This window comes from Adiantum capillus-veneris, chromosome 2, assembly GCF_014529385.1.
Source record: "Adiantum capillus-veneris isolate H3 chromosome 2, ASM1452938v2, whole genome shotgun sequence".
NCBI lineage: Eukaryota > Viridiplantae > Streptophyta > Polypodiopsida > Polypodiales > Pteridaceae > Adiantum > Adiantum capillus-veneris.
Genome location: NC_140932.1, coordinates 98,491,741 through 98,503,256, shown reverse-complemented (window position 1 = coordinate 98,503,256; position 11,516 = coordinate 98,491,741). Strand labels below are relative to the sequence as shown.

Below are 11,516 nucleotides of genomic sequence, written 5' to 3'. Positions count from 1 at the left end.
ACACTTGTGCAACAATCTCAACCTTGGACTCTTATGTTTGCACACTTGACTCAGCATGTGGTTACATCTTCATTTGGTCACTGGCAATCATCCATGTGGGAGGCAGTATTTGGTAAGATGGATGCTCGTATTCCTGGATGCCCTCTTTCTTCCACCTTGCTTTCTGCATGGAAACAGGTTACGATTTATCTTTCCTGGAATGCTCGGAGGAAAGGAAACTCGCTTCGTGCAGAGAGTCTTCATTGGTGTCGGGCATTTTCTCTTACTTTGGTTGACCGCTCGCCTCGCCAGGCGTATTTCCTCTCCTGTCATGGCATTCGAGTGGTTGACGATGTGGTGGATGCGGATGGTTTCACTTTTGAGTTTCCATTTGCCGCTCGCCGCTTTGGATTGGGCATGCACTTTCGCCAGTTTTGGAGAGAATTACAGCAAATGTTGTCCGGTTTCTTGCCGGTTTCACCTTTGGCAGATGGTGATCGCATGTCTGACTGGAAGCTTGGGGAAATGCCATTTCGTGATATTTCTGTTGGCCAGGCATATGCTCTTCTGCTGCCTCGTCCATGGATTGCTGATCATTGCAACGTTATTTGGCACATGCATAAATCCGATATTTGGTGGCGCAGGATTATATCTGCAATATGGGAAAGTCGTTTGCCGTTGAAAGAGCGTTTGTTTCTTTGGCGGTGTTTACTTGGTGTGCTCCCAGTGGGTACCTTTCTTCGGATGCGCCGTATCCGCTCTTCATCATGTGTCCGTTGCTTATCTGCCGATGAGGATGTCTGTCACCTCTTGTGGGATTGCCGTGTCACTCGAGAATTCCTTCGTCGGGTTTCTGCGTGTATGCGGCTACGTTTTCCCACGACGGTCTTCCATAAGCGGTTTTGGATTTTCGGTATCTTCTCGCCGGCGTTGCAGTGCTTTGCAGCCTTCTTCATGTGGGTCAGGTTTTGGGCATACTGGAGCCTGTGGCGGCAGCGTAATGGCTATATGTTCCATCGCATTCATACGGATCCACTACCTTTCTTCAAGATTTCCCTTCAGCAGTCTTTGAGGTTTGCCTTGGAAGTTGGTGATATCACAGCAGAGATACATCAGCTTTCTTATGAATGTTTTTAGCTATTCTATACCGCCGAACACTGTTGTGTTCCTTTCCTTGTACATCTTTTTGGTGGGTTTTCCTCTCTTTGAGGTTTCCCACAGATAGCTAAATCAAATTGATTTACAAAAAAAAGTGTGTGTGTGTGTGTGTGTGTGTGTGAGAGAGAGAGAGAGAGAGAGATTTTCAATGAATTGGCACCCAGCATCTCACATTACCACCTTATCCTAATTAGTTCAACCCTTTGTGTGTGTGTGTGTGAGAGAGAGAGAGGGGGGGGGGGGGGGGGGGGGGGGGGGGGGGGGGAGATTTTATTGTCGTCGGAACAATCCCAAGAGACATCAAAGAGAGAATAACGGAAGTGAAGGGAAGATGCTCCCATTAAGAGTTTTACTTCAGTATACTGAATGTAGAATTTAATTGTTGTCTGTTGTGCACAATCTTACAAGAGACTTACTATTGAAGATCATCACCATCACTTTTGTCCCAGCAAAGCTTATGAAGTCCTTCGCTTTGTGTTTCTTTGAACAAACTTTTCCCACCTTGAATGATCTAAACTTTGAAAGTTATCTAAATCTGCAATGGCAAGCAAGTAAAGAGAGAGACCAACCAGCTCCTGATCTATTCCTCGATTGAGGTGTGCTTTTCTGAACGGCCTGATCACAAGGCCATTTTGAGGGTTCATTACAAAATTCCGCTTCAAATCATCAAACATGATGGTGTTGCCTGGATTATAAAACTGCAACAATGAGGTATGTGAGTCACCAAGAAGCTGCAAACCCTCTCTCTCTCTCTCTCTCTCTCTCTCTCTCTCTCTCTCCACAGGAATTCCCACAGTCTCGGCTTTTCCGGATTTTCCGAACTTTCGAATTTTCAAAAACCTGCATTTTTCAGAACTGCAGGGATTTTTTACAAGGAATTTGGAAACTGCAGAATTCACAAAAATTGCACATTGACACGTACGAAAAGCAAATATATGCCATGTAGGCTGAATGTGGAAACAAATGTATGCATAATGCGGTCCGTATAGGTCGCTCTCTCCTCTCTTTTAGAAAGTGAATCAAATAAGGCAAGAAAGATGGCGGCGCACTACATGGTCACAAGCAAGAGGATGATAGCCATTGAAAGGGAGTTGAAAGAATGCAAAGCCCACATGGATGAGTGGAAGAAAGAGAAGAATTTAATTCTTGAATGGAAAAAGAGGGAGGAACAGGCGAGGGAACTAGAGCACAAGGAGTTCCGGGATGAAATTCAAGCTTTAAAAGGTAGCATCTCAGCCCTTAGGAAGGAACTTGACGAAACCAAAGAGGGAAATTCAGCCATCAATGATCGATGAGCTGAATAGTATACGAGAACAAGTCAAAGAAATAAAGGAGGAAGGAGAAAAGAAGACCTCATGGGTGAAGGTTCTCTCCAAAACGCAAAAGAAGATGGATGAGGCTGAAAATTGGATTGAAGTTGTCAAGAAGGGAAAGGGCAAGGAAATCCCGACTACACCTAACATCATCAACAAGACACTTGAAGAGGAACAACGAAGAAGGGTACGCGCTCTACACGTGAGAGTGACCGGCCTAAAAGATTCAGATAAGGTGGACCAAGAGGTGAAGAGCCTCATGTCCATGATGGAGGTGGAGAAGCCCTCGCACACACAAGCTTGGAGAGTGGGCAAGAAGAGTGAAGGTAATGAGGAGAGTTCAAAAGGACGGGCTCTCATTTTGCGCTTTCCCTCCATGGAAGAAAAGAAAGACTTTTTAAAGAAGAGGCCAACCCTCAAGAAAACAAGTATCTTTTTAGGAGATGATCTTACGCTCTCAAAGCTTGCACATATGAGAGAGGTCATGCCAGAGATTATAGCAGCAAGGGAGAAGGGAAAGTTAGCTTTCTACAGAAATGGACGAGTAGTGATTACAGAGCACCGCTCTACATGACGGTGCGAGGCCTATGGGACCACTCTCAAGATGGCGGTTTGGAACTGTAATGGTTCGTATAGACTTGATGTGGGGGCCTTTGAGGATAGCTTCAAAGACAGAGACATTGTTTTCTACTCAAGGACTCATCAGGCTCCAGGACAGTTGATGCCGCACATATCAGGATACAGATGGGAGATAGCTTGCCGGACAAGCACCAGATCTGCGCATGGGACTAGAGGATCAGGAGGTGTAGCAGTTCTTTTCAAAGAGGAGCTCCAACCACTACTGCACATAGTTCGGAGAGATGATCAGGCCAGATACTTGTGGGTGAGGCTGAGGGCAGAGACTGGACGTTTCTTGTACATCGCCATATGCTATTTTCCTCCCAGCACTTCAGTATATGCTTCACCCAGAGGACAGTCTCCTTACTCTGTACTTGATGATGATATCTGGGAGTTCTCCAGAGATGGAGACATCATACTCCTGGGGGATTTCAATGCCCGTACAGGCAGCTCACAGACGGTCTTCTATGACATCTCAGAGGAGATGCTTAGAGAGCTAGAGCTAGAGGAGACGGGACTTGAGAGATGCTCACACGACAGAGAGCATACAGAGTATGGGAGATACAAGAGGGAGATGACGACTACTCACAGTTTAGCCATACTGAATGGCTTACCGACTTTCCCATTGTCTACAGGTTTTACTTGTTTTCCACACAGGCATGGGTCCAGCACTGTAGACTATGTTCTGACACATCCGAGCTTTATCTTTCACATTCAGGATTTCATAGTGGGGCCCAGGCCTGTAGGGATAGCGGTAGATCATGCACTTTTGACATTATCAGTCTCCTTTGAGTACAGTACATCTCAGGCCTCACGGGGTGGTAGACATCCACGCTATACTTTTACACCAGAGACTGACTCAGTCTATGCAGAGGAGATACGTAGGCTTTTATGCACATCAGAGCCAGTATACACAGTGGAGGAGATCACATCTATGCTGACAGTGACATTACATGGGGCAACGACAGAGGCATACCCACACACTCAGCCTGGTCAGAGACGTCGTTTTGGGCACATGCCTCAGAACAGCTGGTATGATGAGGAGTGTCGACAGAGTAGAGCTCAGATACAGCGCGAGCTTAAATTGGGAGTGATCACCTATAGACAGTCTTGTATTGCTACACAACGACTAGTGCGACGGAAGAAGCAAGCTTTCTTGGTCCAGATGGAGCAAGATTTATATCAGCTCTTCCTTAGTAGAGATTCGGGAGAGGCTTGGCATCTATTCCATGAGCAGTCTCCCCCACCAGTGATTACTTCTACACAGATATGGGGGCAGTATGCAGCATCTTTATACACTGTACCTGGACAACCACCACTACCAGATCCACCACAGCCATGTCCGGCTATGAGCACCTTCTTTACCACTGAGATGGTAAAGGAGGCCATTGACAGGATGAAGACCAGACGGGCACAGGATCATGAGGGTTTGGTAGCAGAGCACATTATACATGCTGGGGATTTGTTGGCAGAGATGCTTGCACGGTTATTCAACCGTGTCATGTGTGAGGGCTTCCCTGAGTCTTGGAGATTATCTACTATTGTACCTATCTTCAAGACAGGAGACCCCACAGTGCCGTGGAATTACCGTACTATCATGGTAGGACACACATTGGCACGTTTATATGCATCCATCCTTGAGCATAGGCTGAGCAGTTGGGCAGAGATTATGGGCATACTGGCACCTAGGCAAGCTGGTTTCAGGAGGGGTTTCTCCACACTAGATCATGTCTTTACACTCAGAGCTATCATTGAGGAGGGTCGAGCACCTGGTAGACGGATATACTGCAGCTTTGTGGATTTCCGCAAAGCTTTTGACACAGTACCGAGGGCCAGATTGATGCGCCGACTTATAGAATTGGGGGTACCCACAGAGCTGATATGGGGGATTATGGCATTGTACAGTTCAGTGATGGGCCATGTACGCACATCAGAGGGGATATCTGACATAGTTCACTCCACTATCGGAGTGAAACAGGGATGCCCACTGTCCTCTACTTTATTTGGTATGTATGTTGATGAGGTCTCTGATTATATTGACAGAGGAGGAGATAGAGGTGCTCAGCTTGCTGGGACATGGATCCCTCTTTTATTATATGCTGACGATATCGTGTTGATATCAGACTCACCAGAGGGTATGCACAGACATTTGGACGCATTGCATAGTTTTGCAGAGGATAGTGGATTGTCTGTCAACCAAGGTCATGGTATTTAATACCACGCCACAGTGGGTTAGGAGATCAGCACCTACTTTCACATATGGGCAGGACAATATGGAGTACATTGATGCATACACATATCTTGGGGTGGTCTTTAGTGGACCGAGGTTCACACTGAAAGTGGTAGCAGACACTAGATTGACTCGTGCCTATGCAACCCTAGGCGGTTTAGAGAGGATTTGTTCGCAGGTTCAGTTCCAGGAACCTCGAACGAAGCTATGGCTTTTCGGCACTTTGGTCGCTTCAGTTATGCACTACGGGGTTTAGGTTTGGGGGCCGTCTGTTGACAGTGCTAGATGGAGTAATATGGAGAGACCCTTGATATCTATGATTTCTAGGCTGATTAGAGCCAAGGCCTCAGTCCCACATGACATCATATGAGCGGAGCTGGCTGCCCCACCTATGGAGGTTGAGGCTCTCACCAGATCAGTATCATTTGTCCACAGCTTATGGGACACCACCAGGGACAGGTATGCCAGGCTTGCTCTTGAGTCATCTAGACAGCTGGCATTACAGGGAGATACATCATGTTGGTATGCACAGATGAGCTCATGGTTTCAGAGGCACGGTTTCAGCATGGACAGGCTGCCCCCTTTCCAGTATTCTCTTGATGCACCGTCTTTGGCTCTTACACGGATGGAGACTACTAGACTCATTCGGCAAGATCTTATCCAGCTTGATAGCAAGAGGACATGGATAGAGCCAGCACGGGAGTTGGGTACGAAGAGGGTTTTCTATAGAGAGCATCTTCTCCAACTCACGACAGACGGATTTGTCACACGGCCCAGTTACATGGACACACATCTATCTCATGGGTTACGATTGCTATAGGCCAGATTCGCACATCTTCACACCAGCTTGGGATTGAGACAGGTAGATTCAGAGGCATACCGGCAGATAGTAGGATATGTCAGTTATGCCATGCAGAGCCAGAGACAGAGTTTCACTACATATGTCGCTGCACAGTCTACTATGAGATACGGGGACGCTTTCATTGTTTATTCAGAGATGGTTTTGACTCGCTAGATAGAGTCATGAGATATCAGGATCAAAGATGTCTCGGATGATTCCTACTTGAGATACAGAGACATAGAGACGCTCTATTGGGTGGGCAAAGACAAAGAGTCCCAGAGACGCATCTCAGATTTCTTCAGTCTGAGTACCACAGAGGCAGAGGGGACACCACCATCACAGAGCTCGGTTCCCACCCATACACACACCAACGGTACACTCATTGATCGAGCTATAGAGTTAGGGAGATCGAGACGACCGCGACTGATGAGGAGGGGAGCCACGCAGCACCGGCGGAGATTGCGGCAGAGGATCCACAGGATTCTAGCACGACACCCAAAGTGTCGATCAGGATAGGCTTCATGCTACTGTTATATTGTATCATGGTCACATTTATCCCCACTTTGTACCTTTATGGCATGATACCATTGATCAGCCTACCAGCCACCCATAGGAGTCGGTAGCACTCCTATCAGTTTCCTTGTTTGTAGTTTTCTTTGTTTGTACCCAGACTTGGTACTAGACTCATCATTGTAATCAGTTGGTCTCATAGGTCATTTTGGCCTTTTGTAGACGTTAATATATCATTTCATTTCTCTCTCTCTCTCATAATCCTATGATGTTGAAATCACTCTTCTTTTGTTGGGGGGGGGGGGGGGGGGGGTAAGAAGAGGAAAACAGAAAAAAAAATTGTTGATCATAGAACGGGTCTTGGACTGGCTTCCAACCGTTCAAGGTAGCCGTCGTAATGGGTCCTAGACTTGGTCTAACCAATACACCAGGTTTGTGATCATACAGGTCTTCGACACACATGCCATGACACAAGCCAAACATGGCGCATGCACATAAAACAACATAAGAGATAAGACATCCAGCTCACCTCCCAGCCACAAAGCCTAATTGGCTCACCCCTAAGCCCAGGAGCCTGCAACTAATCCGGCCTAATGCCTCAACTTCAAGAACTGGCATCCCATACCACCAATCCACACCCTAGCTAGGGTGTCTTGGCAAGCACTACCAAGGGTCCTAGTCCAAGTGTGGCGACCACACAACATAGCTCACAAATGAGCCTAGGGTCCTATTTACAGGATTCCTTACCCTCCCTTCATCTAAGGGTGTGTTCACACGTAGGGCAGGCTCACACTGGTCGAACACTGCAATTCGAGGGATTAGAATGAACTCGTACAATTCTACCCATCTTGCCGTGCAACTATAAAAATTAGGCAGAACAAAGAGATATAACGAACAATGAAAGTCAATAAAACCCAACAAACACCGAGGAGGTAATGGTGACAAAGCAAGGGGCTTATGACCCTCAAAGGCTATGGGCTTACCAAGTTCCAACCCAATATAGGATGGTGCCAATAGCGTAAACCCAAACTTTCTACGCACTGGGTAAAAAAATCCTAACCCTAGAAACCCTTAGGAGTTTGAGGTCCATGACCACACCAAAAAGATAAGTAGAGGAGTTGCCAAACAAACCTAATACCATTTGGAAACACGGAAACCAAACCCAGCTCGGTTCACACATATACAGGTGTGAGCTCGGTTGCCATGCTTATGGTACATGTATGCCATATGTGGATTTGTGATTGAGACGATTGGTCTCAAAAAGGTTTATGCGCTTTTTGATTACGATCCACAGGTCTTGCTTCTCTCCGTCGTGGTTGGAGAGTCACTTTTGACTTGGTGTATGACATCTGTGGATGAGAGACCGAGTCTCTATTTTGCGCATTACCAAAACGGCTTCATTGATGCATTTTACACATTGTTTGTGTTGCCGACTGATTATGGCTGAGATATTTGAGTTTTTACTCGGTTTACAAGGGGAACTCTGTCGGATTTTTCCCAGATTCTCTCCATGTTTTATGCATATCTGCAGTTTTACTCTTTGATGGTTTAGTGGTCGAGTGTTTGACTCCCATTTTGACAGGTTTTGTTAGCCTTGTACACACTCTCACAGGAGTGAGAGTAGCATATGCTCGTGTGGTTACAGACTTTGCCAGTCACACGTTTCACAAGTTTTTGCAAATTTTTGTAGGCAGTTTCTCTTGTGGGATGCGTTTTGAGTTAGTTTGCTCACTATTTCCATAAATAGTTATGCGCCTTACGCTCGGTTGAGTTGTTTGTCCCAGATTGTATGCTTGCAAATATAGCAGATTGTGTCTGCCAAATTTCTCCCAAGATTTCTCGCCATAGTTTGATTTCTTGGCATCCACTTAGCAAACATGTGTGAGAGTTTAGAGTCTACGGTGATGACTCGTGAGAGACGGCGATCTCGTAGTTGCCGATACATGCGTTGTTAGCATTGTGGTCACACGGGGCACATTAGACGCCGTTGTTTCAGAAGTATAAGACAGCAACAAAGATCTATGCGTGATACACATGAGATTTTGAGACATGCTAGAGCAGTGGCTTCATATGCCACTGACAGTGATGTCACGTTTGCCTTTAGCGTTCCTCCTGATTACATGTCTTCAAGAGGTGACACTTCTCCCCGTTGGCTACTAGATGGGGACACATTTTTCCACATCACACCGCATCGTGAGTGGTTTAGAACCTTCTCTAGTGGGAGCTCATGTGCGCTATGTTCCTCAACTAAGAAAGAGCTTGATCTCAATGAGACAGTTAGCAAATTGTGGTTGTCAGAGATTGCTTAGAGAGCACTCTTTCCGTATGCATTGGGATCATTAGTGATTGCTAGAGGAGCTCACAGTGGCTTGGTATATCCTATGCATGTATCTGAGGTTCGAGATGGCATAGTCTCGGTTTTGTTGCTGGCATGCTTTGAGGGAGAGACGAGACGTGTCTCCTTCGCGGGTGAGCTCCACCATGCTCACGAGATAGCATTTAGCTATGCAAGACGTGTCAGTAGCCTCTGTAGAGACAAAGTTAGAGTGGCAATGCTCTAGTGAGACACAACAGGTGTTGTCAGGGTCTGTACAAGGAGAGGTAGAGCGGGTCTTCTCCCTAGAGACACAGGCAGAGATGACAGAAATGGAGTTCTTTGATATGCTCCTGATGAGTTGCTACCAAGACAAAGAGTTCTGCCTGTGGGTGAGAGGGACGTAGCCATCCAGTGTCAGCATTGACACATCCATACGCGATGGCTAGTCCGATGATGCAGTACATGCAGATAGCGCAAGGAAAGCTAGGATAGCCAGTTTTGCACAAATTTCGTCAACGTTCGAACGTCTCATGTACGACCTACTAGTGTCGAAGCCCGACCTAGCAGCTGCAGTGGGAGCATTTGCAACAGGGATTGTCAGGCGTACGGCGACTGACACTACCATGATACATAGTGGAGTTTTGCAGACCATACAGAGTTGTCTGCGGGATTTACATGCAGGCTCTAGCGTGAGTACGCACGCTCGCCTATCCCTAGAGCCGATACGGTTGCATATAGATCGATTGAGCAAGCCAATGGGCATAGGTTAAGAGAGTTTCTCACCTATTTTCTTGTACATACTAGTAGTTTAGCTAGTAGCACTCACTTATCGGCGCATCGCCTTTAAGTGGGAGATTGTTGGGGTGAAGGCATTTCGCCTTTGCCCGGTTGGACGTCGGGCCGCCCACTAAATGTACATACACATTCCTTATTCTTCATATACACAAAGAATAAGGAGCTCCTCACCACATTCTTGGAGATTGTGGCTACAGACTTTGCCAGTCACAGGTTTCACAGGTTTTTGCACATTTCGTCAACGTTCAGGCGTCTCATGTACGGCCTACTAGTGTTGAGGCCCGACCTAGCAACTGCAGTGCGAGCATTTGCAGCAAGGATTGTCAGTCGTACAGTGACTGACACTAGCATGATGCATAGTGAAATTTTGCAGACCATACAAAGTTGTCTGCGGGATTTACAAGCAAGCTCTCGCGTGAGTACGCACGCTCGCCTATCCCTAGAGCCAATACGATTGCATGTAGATCGATTGAGCGAGCCAGTGGGCATATGTTGAGAGAGTCTCTCACCTATTTTCATGTACTTACTAGTAGTTTAGCTAGTAGCACTCACTTATCGGCGCATCGCTTATAAGTGGGAGATTGTTGGGGTAAAGGCATTGCGCCTTTGCCTGGGGCTGAACGTTCAGTGTCCAGCCGCCCACTGTATGTACATACACATTCCTTATTCTTCATATACACAAAGAATAAGAAGCTCCTCACCACATTCTTGGAGGTTGCTCCACCCACACAATGAGTCTTTTACTCTTCTCCTCCCTCGCACCGTGCATCGCTTTTGCACCTAGCGTTCTCACAAGGGGGGGGGGGGGGGGGGGGGGGGGGGGGGGGGGGGATTCAATAGAGGCGAAATGATACAAGATGACCGCATAGTGGATTGGGCCTGCATTGATATAGTAAGCCAACTCTCAGTCAAACAAAACCTCTAAAAACACCTAACAAGGATTGGGGTTGCACTAATATGGTAAGCCAACTCTCAGTTAAACAAAACCTCTAAAAATACCTAACAAGAATCCATGCAGGAACGAGAGAGAGAGAGAGAGAGAGAGAGAGAGAGAGAGAGAGAGAAAATTAAACGTTATATCAATCGTCTTCAAAAGGCTAAAATGACCTATGAGACCAAACTGATACAATCTTGGTGGATCTAATCCAATATTTAGGTACAAAAATAAAAATGACGTAAGATAAGAGCTAAAATGAACATTGGTGTCTGAGGATGCCCGCCATCGGGTACAGTCCGAGGATTAACTGCATCGATCGCTGAAGAGAATCCTCAATGTTCGCCTCTGTAAATTGTCGTACTCGACGTCTCCTATGTCGTGCTAGAATAGTCCTGATCCTCTCATGGAGCCTCTGTCGATGTCATGGTGGCCCTCGTAGACGTGGGCGTCTAGCTCTCCCAAGCTCAATGGCTCTATCAGTCAATATACCTCTGGTATAGGTGGACTCTGAAGTCTATTGTGAAGCTTGTTCATCTGACTGCCGAGTCTCTACTCTAAAGAAGTTAGTGATCTCCCTCTGTGAATGTCTCCCACTATCTAATCTCCTCAAGAGACTCTCCCTGTGTCTGCGCAGCTCTAGCAAAAACAACCCAAGGAATCTATGATCCTGATATCTCATGACTCTAGTCAGTGGTCCAAAGCCCTCTCCAAATAGATAGTGAAAGCAGCCTCGTATCTCATAGTGTACCGCACAATGACATATGTTGATGTAACTTTGTCTTTGGCTCTATATGACACAACTGGTAAATTCCGGCCTT

The 11,516-nt window shown here is 46.5% G+C and overlaps 1 protein-coding gene across 2 annotated transcripts in view; it reads right to left on the bottom strand.

Moving 5' to 3' along the window:
- Positions 1 to 1,454: 1,454 nt before the first annotated feature.
- Positions 1,455 to 11,516, bottom strand: part of LOC147463265 (ubiquitin family protein) — a 109,515-nt gene continuing 99,453 nt past the window's right edge. Inside the window, exon 6 of one of the 2 annotated variants that reach the window (XM_086487850.1) lies at positions 1,455 to 1,835. In XM_086487850.1, the coding sequence (XP_086343976.1) occupies positions 1,593 to 1,835 (243 nt within the window). In that variant the 3' untranslated portion in view covers positions 1,455 to 1,592. The remainder of the gene's footprint in view (positions 1,836 to 11,516) is intronic. The other variant, XM_086487852.1, reaches the window with a different exon arrangement.